This window comes from Tamandua tetradactyla, chromosome 11, assembly GCF_023851605.1.
Source record: "Tamandua tetradactyla isolate mTamTet1 chromosome 11, mTamTet1.pri, whole genome shotgun sequence".
Classification (NCBI taxonomy): Eukaryota; Metazoa; Chordata; class Mammalia; order Pilosa; family Myrmecophagidae; genus Tamandua; species Tamandua tetradactyla.
Window position 1 is genome coordinate 96,548,684 of NC_135337.1, and position 12,171 is coordinate 96,560,854.

At 65.9% G+C, this 12,171-nt stretch overlaps 1 protein-coding gene across 1 annotated transcript; it reads right to left on the reverse strand.

The window, feature by feature from the left end:
- Window positions 1-1,395: 1,395 nt before the first annotated feature.
- On the reverse strand, window positions 1,396-11,619 carry COLGALT1 (collagen beta(1-O)galactosyltransferase 1). Its single transcript, XM_077122166.1, has 12 exons — window positions 11,297-11,619; window positions 10,585-10,695; window positions 10,200-10,317; window positions 8,674-8,808; window positions 7,822-8,026; window positions 6,980-7,099; window positions 5,152-5,228; window positions 4,725-4,831; window positions 4,396-4,528; window positions 3,737-3,864; window positions 2,893-3,099; window positions 1,396-2,728 (listed from the first exon to the last, which is right to left on the reverse strand). Exons 1-12 carry the CDS (start codon window positions 11,557-11,559, stop codon window positions 2,461-2,463), a joined length of 1,872 nt encoding a protein of 623 aa, XP_076978281.1. The 5' UTR covers window positions 11,560-11,619; the 3' UTR covers window positions 1,396-2,460.
- Between the last annotated feature and the right edge of the window lie 552 nt (window positions 11,620-12,171).

A 12,171-nucleotide genomic window follows, 5' to 3' on the forward strand; every position in this document is an offset into this window, starting at 1 on the left:
GGGTCCTGGGCCAGGTGCTGGCCTGGCCCTGCCCTTCGTCCGTGCTGAGGGCGCTGTACTCGCCTCTGTGGCTGCCCCACGACCTCCTACACGCAGCGGCTGAGGGCAGGAGGACCAGCCGGGCTCCCTACCTCACGCAGCTGCAGAGAAGACGCTGCACTGCGCTCTGGAGAAGGCGCCACAGGGGCAGGCGGTGTTGCGCTCGCCCCGCGGTTCCTCGCCTGGCTCGAGGCCGCCCTAGGTCCTTCTGCGCCTCGCCACCGGGAGCTTGCGACAGGGACCATGCGGCCCCCCTGGCGCGGGGGCACAGCCTTCAGCCGGCGGCTTCCGAAGCAGGACGCGGCACCAGAGGTCCGGCTCGAACCATTGTGCTGCGCTGCGCAGCGGCGCACAAAGCTTTGCGGGTGCCATGGTCAGTCGGGACGAAGGAGGGACAAACAGCTGCAGGTTTTATACGTAGAGGATACGGAAACGTTGGGTTAAGGCATCGCAGACCAGTCATGAGGTGAGTTAGAAACTTGTAATCGGGGCTAGCTGCAGACGTATTCTTACCGTTGACCTTTATACTGCGCAGGCACAGAGGACTTTCCGGCCAGCGCTGTTACTGCCTGCCTGGGGTTAGTGGCTGCCAGCTGGCTATGGCTCATCCTGATGGCCTTTGACAGCTCCACAAAGTCTGAGTAAGAAAGCCCAGGAGCTGCGCTCCCTGCCCATCCGGAACCCCCACCCGGGTGCCCTGAGCTGACGGCCGTGGCCGGGGACTGCCCCATGACAGGAAGCGCGTCCTCCAGTGGGGACTTCGCTGTCGGGAAGCGCGAGGCCACACGGCCGCGTTTACAAAGCTGGGCACCAAGGATCAAGTGAAACTAGCTGCCAGAGCCTTGGGGGGAGCGAGCAGTGTGGGAACAGGGGGGCAACTGCCGAGCATGGCCGCAGCTCCCTTAATACCTGCATACAGCCCCTGTTGCCTGGTAAAGTCCACCTGCTGCCCATCTGTCCATCCATCCCTCCTGTAGGCGTTTGGCCCAGACAATCCAAACAGGGGTAGGGGGGCATGGATAAGCCCCCCCGGGGGGGGAGGGCCTCACCATCACCCCAACCCTGCAGGCCCCTCCCTCCGCACTGTCCTTGCCCCCTCACCTGGCCAACCCACGTCCCCTCTGGTCCCCACCTTGGGCTGTTTCCTAAGGACGTAAACCAGGTCCCGCCCCATCCCATGGGATCTGAGCACAGGACAGGCCGAGGGCTCGGAGCAGGTGGTACAGGCTCCTAACACACCCACCACCCACGCAGCCCACTTCTTGGCAACACCTGCTTAGGTTCCCTCCTGCCACTGGATGGGCGGGGGGGGGGGGGGGTGCCATGTAGAGCAGAGCGAGAGACGACAGACGCGTGAAAACCAAATAGGAACATTTAATAAAAAAATAAGCATGTTACCCAGGACCCAGCCGAGGGCAGCCGCTCCGCGAGGTGGATGCGTGCCTGGGACATTGACATTCAATCCACGCTGGAGGCACAGCAACCCCGCCAGACCCCCAAACCTGGGGTCCCACCCAGGGGTGGGGAGCACACCTGAGATGCAGGGTAGAGGGCCCAGATGGGCATCGGGGTGGCCAGGGAGACCCAACCACTCCCCACACCCCCAGGGCCTGGGCACAATAGGCAAATCTGTGGCCGTGTGACCTTTGGGACCCACAGTGGTCCCTGCTGGGGGACGAGCCACACCCCTTCCAGCAGGCAGTGGGAGGACATTGTCTGCTCACCGTTTTCTGACCAAATGGATGCTCACAAGACTGGGACTCGCTTGTTGCTGAAGAAATGAAGGGACTCATCTTGCTCGTCTCTGAGCCCTGGGCAAGGGGCCCATGGGGGCCAGAAGTGCTGGCCTGGCAAGCACAGTGCTGTGTGCATGCACGGCACGCACAGGGAAGCAACCAGCGGCGTGGGGAGCACCAGACTCAGGCAGCTGAAGGCACTGAATCAACAGGAGGAACTAATCTTTATGTCACAAGCACCTTGTTGCTGTGTTTGAATAATGACTGTCTTGTTTAAAACAATATTCCCAGAGCTCAGAATGGGGCCTACCACCCAGCAGGCAATGAACAAATACTTGAGTGAATGTTTAAAATGAATGTTTCAACAGTACCTGATTCTCAGTAGGGGCTGAACCCACAACCAAGAGAGGCGGTAATCACGCCTCAGTCACACCTAGAGACCTGATACACAGCAGGTGCTTACTAAGTGCTGGGCGGGTGAGCAAGCAGAGAACCAGGCGTACCCCCCCAGTGTCCTGGTGCCACGCTGTTTGCCGGGCCTCAGCTGGGCCCCTGAGGCTGCTGTGTGCATGAGCCGGGGTGAGGGCAGACCCCTCGGCCTGGGGTCTGGGTACCCCTGTGAGCAGGCGGAGGCCGCACTGGGCAAGGACCACCTCTCACTGTGCTTTTCTCTGCCACCCGCCCCTCAGAGCTCGTCACGGGCGGCGCTGTCCAGCGGGGACTGCAGCACATCCGAGTTCTTGGCCTCGCGGCTCAGTGCCTGCTGCTGCCGCATCTTCTGGGACTTGGCCCGGTCCCAGTCGGTCTTGATGCGCTCGTTGTTCCACACGACCGAGGTCTCCGTGTCGCTCACGTAGCCATCATCACCCGTGTAGTGTGTGGGGTGGACGAGCAATGGCTCCACTGAGAAGGCGCGGAGGTTGCGGGATGCAAAGTGGGCCTTGTATTCAGACCTGCGGGGGACGGGGGAGCAGTGGGCAGGGGTGGAGTAGCAGGGGATGGGGGTGACGGGGCAGCGAGGGGGGGATGGGGCAGCAGTGCAGGGGGACATCCCTGGGGGCCCCCAAGCCAGCTGCACAGTGAGAGCACAGCACCCGCCCCTGCCGCGCCCACGCACACCGGGTGCTTGTCGAACATGACTGGCAGGAACTCGTCGACGGGCAGCATCTTGGTCAGCGGCTTGGCGGCCAGCAACTTGCGGGCGCCTTGCAGGGAGATGACATAGGCCAGCGTCCAGTAGGAGTAGTCGGCCTCCACCAGGTTCCTCACGCGGGGCACAGCCTTCTCGGGGTGCTCCACCTGCATCCGCTTCCGGCCCACGTAGCTGGGACGGGGTGCAGAGTTGGGCCACAGCCCCCAGGAAACCACCCCTCCCACCCCAGCCAGGCAGACTCAGGCGGGAGAGGGCCGCGGGCCTGGGGCTTGGGGTGCAGCGAGGAGCTTGTATGGCTGAAGCAGGGGCCCCCACACACGGGGCCTGGGGCCTGGGGTACTAGGGAGCCATGGCAGGGTTTGGAGCTGGTGGGGGCAGGAGCTCTTGAAGGAAATGGAGCTGGTGGGGAAGTTGCTCTGTATGCAAACGCACGAGCGGCTTGGGGCTGTGCAGAGCACTGTGCTTGTGGGAGCCGCCAGATAGCCCAGGGAACGCTTACTGCTGAACGGGGAGAACCCAGAATCGGGGGCAGTGACGCTAGAACCTCAGCAGGGCTCTGCACGCAGGGCCGATGAGCCCCAAGGAACCCCGTGGAACTGTGCCCTCCGTGCACGGGCCCAGGGCCAGGCCGAAGCCATAGGGTCCCTCAGCCTCAACCACAGCTGCTCCAACCAAGCCCCTAAACTCTGAGGCCCCACCCCCAGGCCTCACCCAGCCCCGCCCACACCCCACCCCCGTGCCCCCAGGCTTCACCCTGCCCCCGCGCCTCTCCCGGCCCCGCCCACAAGCCCCCGCCCTCCCCGCTCACATGAGGTCCCAGTCCAGCTGCTCCCGCTCCACGTCCTGCATGAGGTTCATCAGGCGCCTCTTGAAGAAGATCTCGAAGCGCAGGTCATCCTCGAACACCAGCGACTTCTGCAGCCCCCGCTCCACGACCTGGGGGACACCCCGGGCTTGTCAGGGAGACGTGGCCCAGCCTGTCCCCGGGTCAACGGAGCTGCCCGGCAGAGTGCAGCCAACGTGGCGTCCGCGGCCCGGCCCCCACTCGGAGTGCCCTGGGGTGAACGCGGTCCAGGACTCATCCCAGAATCTCGAAGATGACCTGAGCGGCCACATCGAGCTCCCTGGCCCCGCCGGGGAGACCTGCCCGGCCGCAGTGAGCCCTGTCTGATGAGCCGTCGTGGCAGCGGCTGAGTGGCCCGGGGACATGGAGCTTGGCACGATTCCCAGACAAACCCCAGAATCCTGACGGGCCTGAGGCCGTGACACCCCCCAGCACCGGACACCCCCCAGACCCAGACACCCCCCAGACCCGGACACCTCCTGGTCCGAATCCCAGCTGGGGTCCCTGGCTGTGCCCTCGGAGCTGCCGACAAGTAATGGGCACCAGGACTCGCCTGAGGTCCCGGCCTGCGTCCCTTCCACCTCCCGGCCTCAGTCTCCCCTGCAGGGGAACAGCTCACCCACCTCCTTCCAGATGGAGTAGTGGCTGAGGAAGCAGCCCAGCTCGCCCTTGGTGAGGGGCCGCCCGTGGTAGGGGTCCCGGTAGCCGGGCAGCATCTGGATGCCCAGCGCCTCCACCTGACTGGCGTTCAGGGTTCTGCAAGGAGGGCATGTTGTGCAGGGTGGGCGCTGGGGGCCCTTTCGTCAGGGCCAGGATGCCCCTCACGGCCTCCAGCCCAGGCTGACCTGACGCCCAGAGGGTTCTGGCCTCGCTCGCACCAGCCTCTACCTCAGGGACCCACTTGCCGTCTATACCCGATGGCCCATTTGCCGTCTACACAGGAGGGACCCACTTGCCGTCCGTGGCCTCCACCAGCCTGCATGCGATCTCCTGTTCCTGCAGCATCCACAGCATCCTCTCCCGCCGGTCCTGCCGCCGCTTCAGGTTGATCATGAACACCTGCCGGCCAAGGAGCAGGTGAGCCCTGCTGGGCCCTGGCCCTGCCCCACCCGCCGGCCCCGCCCCCACCTGCCAGGCCCTGCCCCCACCCACCAGCCCCCCCACTCCACCTGCCAGGTCCGCCCCACCAGGCAGCCCCCACCCACCTGCCAGGCCCCAAACCCACCCACCAGGCCCCACCCCACCCCATTAGGCCCCACACCCACCTGCCGGCACCCGCCCCACCCAGTAGCCCCCTCCCCACCCCTACCACCAGGCCCCACCCCACCCACCGGGCCCGCCCCACCTGCCAGGCTCCGCCCCCAGGCAAAGCCACCCACCTCGTCGAAGCCCATCTTGTCAGGGACCTTGGGAGGCACCGAGATGAACCGGGACGGCTCTGCTGGCGGGTGCTTCACTGAGGAGCACAGCGAGGCCCAGGGTCTGGGTCAGGGGTCCAGATGGGGGTGGGGCGGGGGGCAGAGTCGGGGTGGGGGTGAGATCGGGCCAGGGGTGGGGTGAGATCGGGCCAGGGGTGGGGTGCAGCAGGGTGGGGTGGGGGCTGCACAGCCCCCATCTGGACTCCCACCTCCAGCATCCTCCCAGCACCCCCTCCCTGGGCCCCACGTCTCCCTCTCACCCTGACTCCACAGGCCCCGCCAAGAACAGCCCCGCACCCCCCTCCACTCCCCAAGCTGGTCTCGCTAGGCTCGGCCCGCCCTGAGCCCAGCCCCTCCCCTGAGGGAGCCCCCCTTTCCTGCTTTCCTGGGGAGCCCTCTGCACCCCACCTGTGTTCCGATCCTGCTGCCCAATCCTCTGGTCGGGCATCTGTCTGCTCCCCCTGGGTCCCCAGACACAGGGCTGGGCACACAGGAGGTGCTCAATAACTGCTCGACAACTAACCAGTGAATGTCCTGACCTGGAGACCACCTGGGCCTCAGCCTTCCCTGCCAGTGAGTCAGGCCACGAGCCCTCGGGCTGTGCGGGGACCTCGTGGACCAGCAGGGGGGGAGGGTGGAGACGCCCAAAGCCCTTGGCCCCTCCCACCCCACGCCGGGTCCCCCCATGGCCCTGAGCCCCCACCCGCCCCACAACCGTCCCAGGGCCACCTCACTCATTCCCGAAGCTTAACCCCCAGGCCGCCTGCTATCCAGGGCCGATCCCCAGCTCCAGCCCTGCCCGCAGGCACACAGCGGCGGAGGGACCAGGACGCAGAGCCCTCGGCCACCCCACCTGCCCATCCTGCCCCTGTTCCCGGGCTGCGCAGCCCACCCCACCGCAGCAGTGGACACAGGCAGATGGACGGACAGACAGGACCTTGAGACAAAACGTTAAAACAGGAGGGTCCGAATTTCTGGGGCTTGCTGACTTCACACGGGGCTCGTGCCACGGTTCTAACTCTCTGGTAAGTTTGAAATCATTTCAAAACACAGTTTTTTTTAAAATACAGACTTTAAAAATCCCAGCAGCGGATCACGGGGAGGCCACGGAGGGGCTGGCGAGGGGCTGAGCGGAGACCCTGGTCCCTGGCTGCGGCCAGCGGTCTCCAGCCAAGTCTGGGGCATGGGACAGGAGCTGGGGCAGCTGCAGCCCCGGGAGCCCGCAAAGGCCCAGCGGTCCCCACAAACGCCCAAGGGTCCCCACAAAGACCAAACTGGCCTGAACTCCGGAGGGTGTTATTCCACCTCTAGCCACTGGGGGGAGACACAGTCAGAACCTTCCAGAACAAGCCAGGAGCCTGGGATAGGGGCCTAGCCCACCTAAGGCTCGGTTTCCCCATCTCTGCAGTGGCCGACGGCCGTGCCCGTCACATGTGACCTTTGCAGGGACCTGCGTGCTCCGCGCAGGGCGAGGCCGACCTGGGGCTGACGTCCTGTCGGGTTGTTCCAGAGACCCCCAGGGAAAGGTCCCTCCCCACCACCTCCTGGGGGGCTTACTCCACCCCTCCGCAGCCCCTCAGCTCCACCCAGCTGGCCTGGGGCTTCCGCCTTCTGCTGCTCCTTTCTGGCTAACTTCCATCTGCCTGTGCCTTCAGGTGGTCTCCTCCAGGAAGCCCACCCTGACCACTTCTGGGCAGGAACCCACTGGGGGCAGACATGGGCCCCTGAGGGCAGCACGCGGCGGGGTCAGCACCCAGCAGGGGTGTGTGGGGACGCAGGGCCCACTTACCCATGACCTCCAGCTGCACGTGCAGGAAGCTCTCAGCCTCATCCTGCAGGGAGCTGTGTGCCCGCAGCGGCACCGGCAGGAAGCCGTACAGCTCCCTGTTGCACACGTACATCTGCACGCCTGCCAAGGACAGGGCGGGGAGTGGGGGGAGGCAGGCTCCTGGGGCCACTGCCCCCCTCGACCTCCCGCTTCTGCCCTGGGCAGAAGGTACGTCCCAGCCTGTCCTGCCATCGCCCCTCGGTGGAGGGGATGACCACCCGGGTCTCCCCAGAACCCACTTCAGTGGGCTCAGGGCTCGGGCAACTCGGGCTTCACCATGCAGGGGTGCTCTGTGAATGGGGGCTGTCACAGGGCAAGCAGCGATCCCCACAAGGCACGTGGGGTCCTAACCCCTAGCTCCAGTGCCTGGGAACGTGCCCTGGGCTGTAAACGGGGCCACTTTAGGGGCGGGGGGGGTGGCTAACAGGAAGTTACGCTGAGGGTGCTCATCTGGGGTGGGTGGCACAGAAGAATGAGGGGGCCACAGGCGTGGAGATGCTGGGAGGAGGTGAGGCCGCGTCTCCCGACAGGTCCTTGGGCTTTTCCCTCCAGAACCGGGGCACACATGTCGGCTGTGCTAAGCCGCCCGGTAGTGGTACTTTGTGATGGGGGCTTTAGGGAACGAGGACAGGTTTGGACATGGCAGGAATCCAGAACGCGGCACCGTGTCGGCCAGCTTTGATCAGGAAGGCTTAAAGCCGGAACGTCGCCCAGCAGCCAGGCCAGGGGTGGGGGAGCCGGGCCGTCGCTGGGCACCTGCAGCACACCTGCGGTGGGGGCTGTGCTGGGCGCCAGGCGCTCACCTGCCTGCTTGCAGGAGAAGGCGAAGACGATGATGTCGTCGAAGGCCCAGGTGTAGTCGGGGTGGGGCGGGTAGAAAGCCAGGTGCCGGGACGCTGCCTTCCGCAGGTCGACCAGGAAAGTGGAATGCACCATGGGCACCGGGAAGCAGCCGCGCCGGTCCCGCTTGCGGATGGGGAGGTAGGCGGGCGTGCGCCGGTAGTAGCCCTGCAGGGACAGGAGACTGCGGTGCCCGGGCAGGCCCACTCCCCTCGCAGCCAGTATTAGCCGAGACCACGGCACAGGGACCCGGGGGTGCTGGCATCAGAGCAGCAGGGGACTGAGCCCAGCTCACGGGCCCAGGGGCGTGGCCGCCTTTGAGGGAGGAGTCGAGGACATCAGGGGAGGGGCCGTGTCCTCAGACGACAAGGGGACATGGTGGGGAGGGGGGTGAACACGGCCCAGAGCCCGGGAGTGCCGGGGGCCCAGGGCCGCGAGGGGCAGGTGGGAGCCTCCCTGGGGCCCTCGGAAGGCCCCAGCTCTGGGCCCAGAGCTGGGGGAGCAGGGTTCACCCCAGGAAGCCAGCTCAGCAGAGATTAAACAGCTTCTGAGGTGGCTCAACTACGCCTCTCTCTTCCTCACACTACAAACTAGAGTTGTTGACAAGCAAAACGTAGGTTCATCGGCCGCTTTTTCAAACTGGGAGCTGGTAGGAGCAGGACGGACAGTGGCCGGACAGGCCTGGGGTGGCTCCTGGCCCAGCCCCTGTCCTGGGACCCGCCCCTCACCTCCCGGTGGCCAGGGTGCAGGGACATGCGGGAGCACCGGGCGCCCCACTACCCGCTGGAGCACAGCGGCCATAGCCAGGGCCTCACCTGGGAGGTCATCCCGCACCAGAAGTTGGAGTAGGCGGCCCGCGAGTCCAGCATGGGGGCCACCACCGTCTTGTTCTCGGCCATGAGCAGGGACAACGTGTCGGGGTTCAGGAGCAGGTTATCCGCGTCCACAAACTGAAACAGAGTGGGGACCCCAGGAAGACCCCAAGTCGGCCGAGACTCAGCAGTGGGGGGAGTCTGAGGCTCAGAAGCTCCCCCCACCCTCCACTTCTCACGGTAAAGAGCCATGGGACACTTCACGAGAAACGCCTAGAAGCGCAGAACCCTGGGGCAGGACACCAGACAGGGAGGCATTCGTGTGTGCCTGTGTGTGCACACACATGTGCTCGGGCCAGGGGAGGGCTGAGGGCTGGGGGAGGGGAGGGGGTCCGGATGGGGCAGAGGTGTGGGGGGCTCCACACCACAGTGTGACTAACCCACTGAACATCCAAACTTTTTGTCATTCAATAATGATTTTAAGCAGCAGAGAAACCATTTCACATTCTGATGGGAAAAGTCCTCAGCTGCTGAAAAAAGCAGCATCTGAGAGTTCTAACCCAACCGGATCTCCCCAGGTTCGCCGAGGAAGGGAAGAACAGCTGACCCCCGCAACATGGAAAGCAGAGCCCGGAGCGCGGTCCTGTCCCTCCCGCCCCACTCAAGCCTTCCCTGCATCCATCCAGCCCCACGGCAGGGGGCAGGTTCTGAGGGGGTGCAGCCCTGGGCCTGCCCTGCCCAGCCTGGGAAAGGGACGCCTGTGCCTCGGCTCAGCCACCTTGGGGCCCCTGCAGCTCTCCAGCTCCCCCCACCCCCACTCCGCCTGAGTCCCTGCTCCCCCTGCAGCCAGGGGGTGTCCAGAAGCCCCAAAGAGACCACAGCTCTGTCCTGCTCACACCCTCCATGGTGCCCGCTGTCCTTGGTGGAGAAGCCGGACCCCTCCCCCGCCTGTGTGTCCCCCCATCCCCCGCAGCCACTCCCCCCACTGGGCCATACTGGGCCGGGCTGAGAGCTCGCCGTGCATGCCCAGGTAAGGCTGGGCAGGGGGTATGGAGCACGGGGTCCAGGGGGTAGAGTGCAGGGCACAGGTGGGTGGAAGGCGGACACAGAGTCTGCAGGATATGCGGGGCTCCACGCAGACCTTTCCACATCGCGGTCTCAGCACCCACGGGGCACTCACTCCTCCCACCAGCCGCGCGGGTCCAGGAGCGGAGACACGGAGGACACAGCCCCAACCCAACCTTCTTCCCAGATGTGGCACAGAGGCCACGTCACAGGTGCCAAGGCTGGGCCCGCTGGTGGGGGGGAGGACAGCGCAGTGGGGGGGACAGGCAGTGGGGGGACAGCCGGGGGGTCAGAAAGGCAGGGGCAGCTGGCAGGCAGCCCGGGCCTCGGCAGCCCATGCGTCCCTCCCACTCCACGAGGCTGCAGATTGGCACTAGGAGACTGTGGCCACTTGCCGCCGCCTCCGAGCCTCAGTTTCCCCTCCTGCCCCGCACTGCCCGCCTTGCCCTGGCACCAGGGCTCACCAGGATGTAGTCTGCCCACATGTCCCGCGCGGATTTCAGCGCGGCCTGGCGCAGCTTCATGACATGTTCGTAGCGGGAGTCGGACCAGTGCTTGGGCCCTTCCTCATCTGGGTAGGACCTGTGGTGGGTACGTGCGGGCGCCATCAGAGCCCAGAGGTGTGCCGGCCGGGGCAGCCCAGAGGGGCACTCAGCCTCACACCCAGGGAGTTTCCTTCTGCCCTTGGTTTGCCCAGGAACTGCCCCTGCCGGCTTCCGTGCCCCAGCCTGGGACGCCATGGGCTCTCCCCTCCCACTCCTGGTCCTTCAGTCCAGCCGGCAGGCCCCCTCCTCCAGGAAGCCCTCTCTGACCGCCCCCCCCCACCTCCACCCCAAGGTGGCGCCTCACCTGGGCTCCTCTGCGGGTCGCCACTCCACCGAGTGGTACCAACTCTTCATGGCCACCAGCCACTCGCGCAGCACCGCCGACGTATTGTCCGCGTTGTGATCCGTGGCCACCCTGCGGCGAGGGCTGGGTCAGTGCGGCCAGGGAGGCTGGGCTGACCATGCCTCAGTTTCCCCATTTGCAATGTGTGGCGATGACAAGGACCACCCCAGCAGGCACTGGTTCTCAGGGTCTGCTATTGGGGAGCCCCCGCCCCGCCTTCTGGACCCTCTCCCACGAGTGACACCTCCTCGGAGTGGGCCGTGCTCATGAGTTCCTTCAACCAACTCTGGCCAAGGACCACGTGCTGGGGCTCCGGGGTGGGGGCCCTGGTGGAGGGAAGGGGTACAGGCCGCCTCGCTGGGGAGCCAGCTCCCCCGAGCAAGCTGCTGGGCGCAGAGGGATGAGGCCCGAGCCGCTGCCCCGCCCCGAGCTGCCCACCCTGCAGGCGCAAACCCCCACGGGCAGCGGGGGCGCTGGGCCGGGGCTTCCTCAAAGCACCCCGGGCCACCCTGCGTCGTGGTGCCGCTTGGCGGGGAAGGTTCCGTGGGTGGGGCGCCGCCCGGGTGCGCGGAGCTCGGCCGGGGCCCTGGGGCTGCAGCCAGACGCGGACAGCCGGCAGGGCGGGGCCGAACCCTCCCCAGGGGTCGGGCGGCAGGAGCGGGCCGGGGCTCACCACAGCGCCGTGCGCTCCCGCGGGTGCCGCAGCCGCTCGAGCGCGCCCAGTGTGGCCGGCAGCGCGGGGGCCGCGTTGCGCGCCAGGAGAGCGATGAGCACGCGCGGCGCCTGAAGCGGGGACTCGGGGCTCCAGCGCTCCTCGGGGAAGTAGGCGGCGGCGCCCGGAGGGGCCCCCGGGGGCGGCGGCGGCAGCAGCAGCAGCAGCAGCAACGCCAGGAGCGGCCGCCCGCGCCGGCGGGACACGCGTGGGACCGCCGCCATCGCGCCACGCGTCGCCTTTAAGCCGTTTTTCTGCCGGCGGACGCGGTGAGCGCCTTAAAGGGGTGGCCGGAGCCTGCCCCCGCCGCGCGCCGGGAAGGGGAGGGGCGCCGTGAAGTCACCGCCGGACCGGCCCCCATGGGTCTTAAAGGCACAGGCCCTGAGCGCCCGGGTCCCCCCGCCCCGCCCCTCTGCTCTGCTTATCAGCTGCTCGGCCGGTGTTTGGGGAACGCCGCGCCTCAGGGCCGGCGGGCCGAGCCAGGAGGGGCCCGCAGGTCTCCGCTTAGGGGTTAGCTTGAAAATCTCCTTAAAAAGGAGTTAAAAGCAAATTTACAATAAAACAAAAAATCGTGGAACTGTAACTATATCAAAAGTATCTGTTCTATATCTACTTGTTAAGATGTACTTGGAAATTTATTGCGTTTTTGCATATATTTCACAATTTAAAAAAAGCTTTTTTTTTCTTTAAAGCAAATTTGTGCTCTCTACCTCTTCCCTGGCAGGAAAGACCAAGGCGAGAAGCCATGCCCTTCCCTGCTGCACGGAAAAAACGGGGGGGGGGTCCCCAAGTGCAGACAGGGGCTCCTCAAGGGAGGAGGATGGCAACTCCGTCCA

Coding starts and splice junctions, on each gene's coding strand:
- COLGALT1 (XM_077122166.1), bottom strand. CDS start 11,559: ATGGCGGCGGTCCCACGCGTGTCCCGCCGGCGCGGGCGGCCGCTCCTG. Junction 8,027..8,673: donor GGTGCGGGATGACCTCCCAG/GTGAGGCCCTGG, acceptor CTGTCCCTGCAG/GGCTACTACCGGCGCACGCC. Junction 5,229..6,979: donor CGTGCAGCTGGAGGTCATGG/GTAAGTGGGCCC, acceptor TGTGCTCCTCAG/TGAAGCACCCGCCAGCAGAG.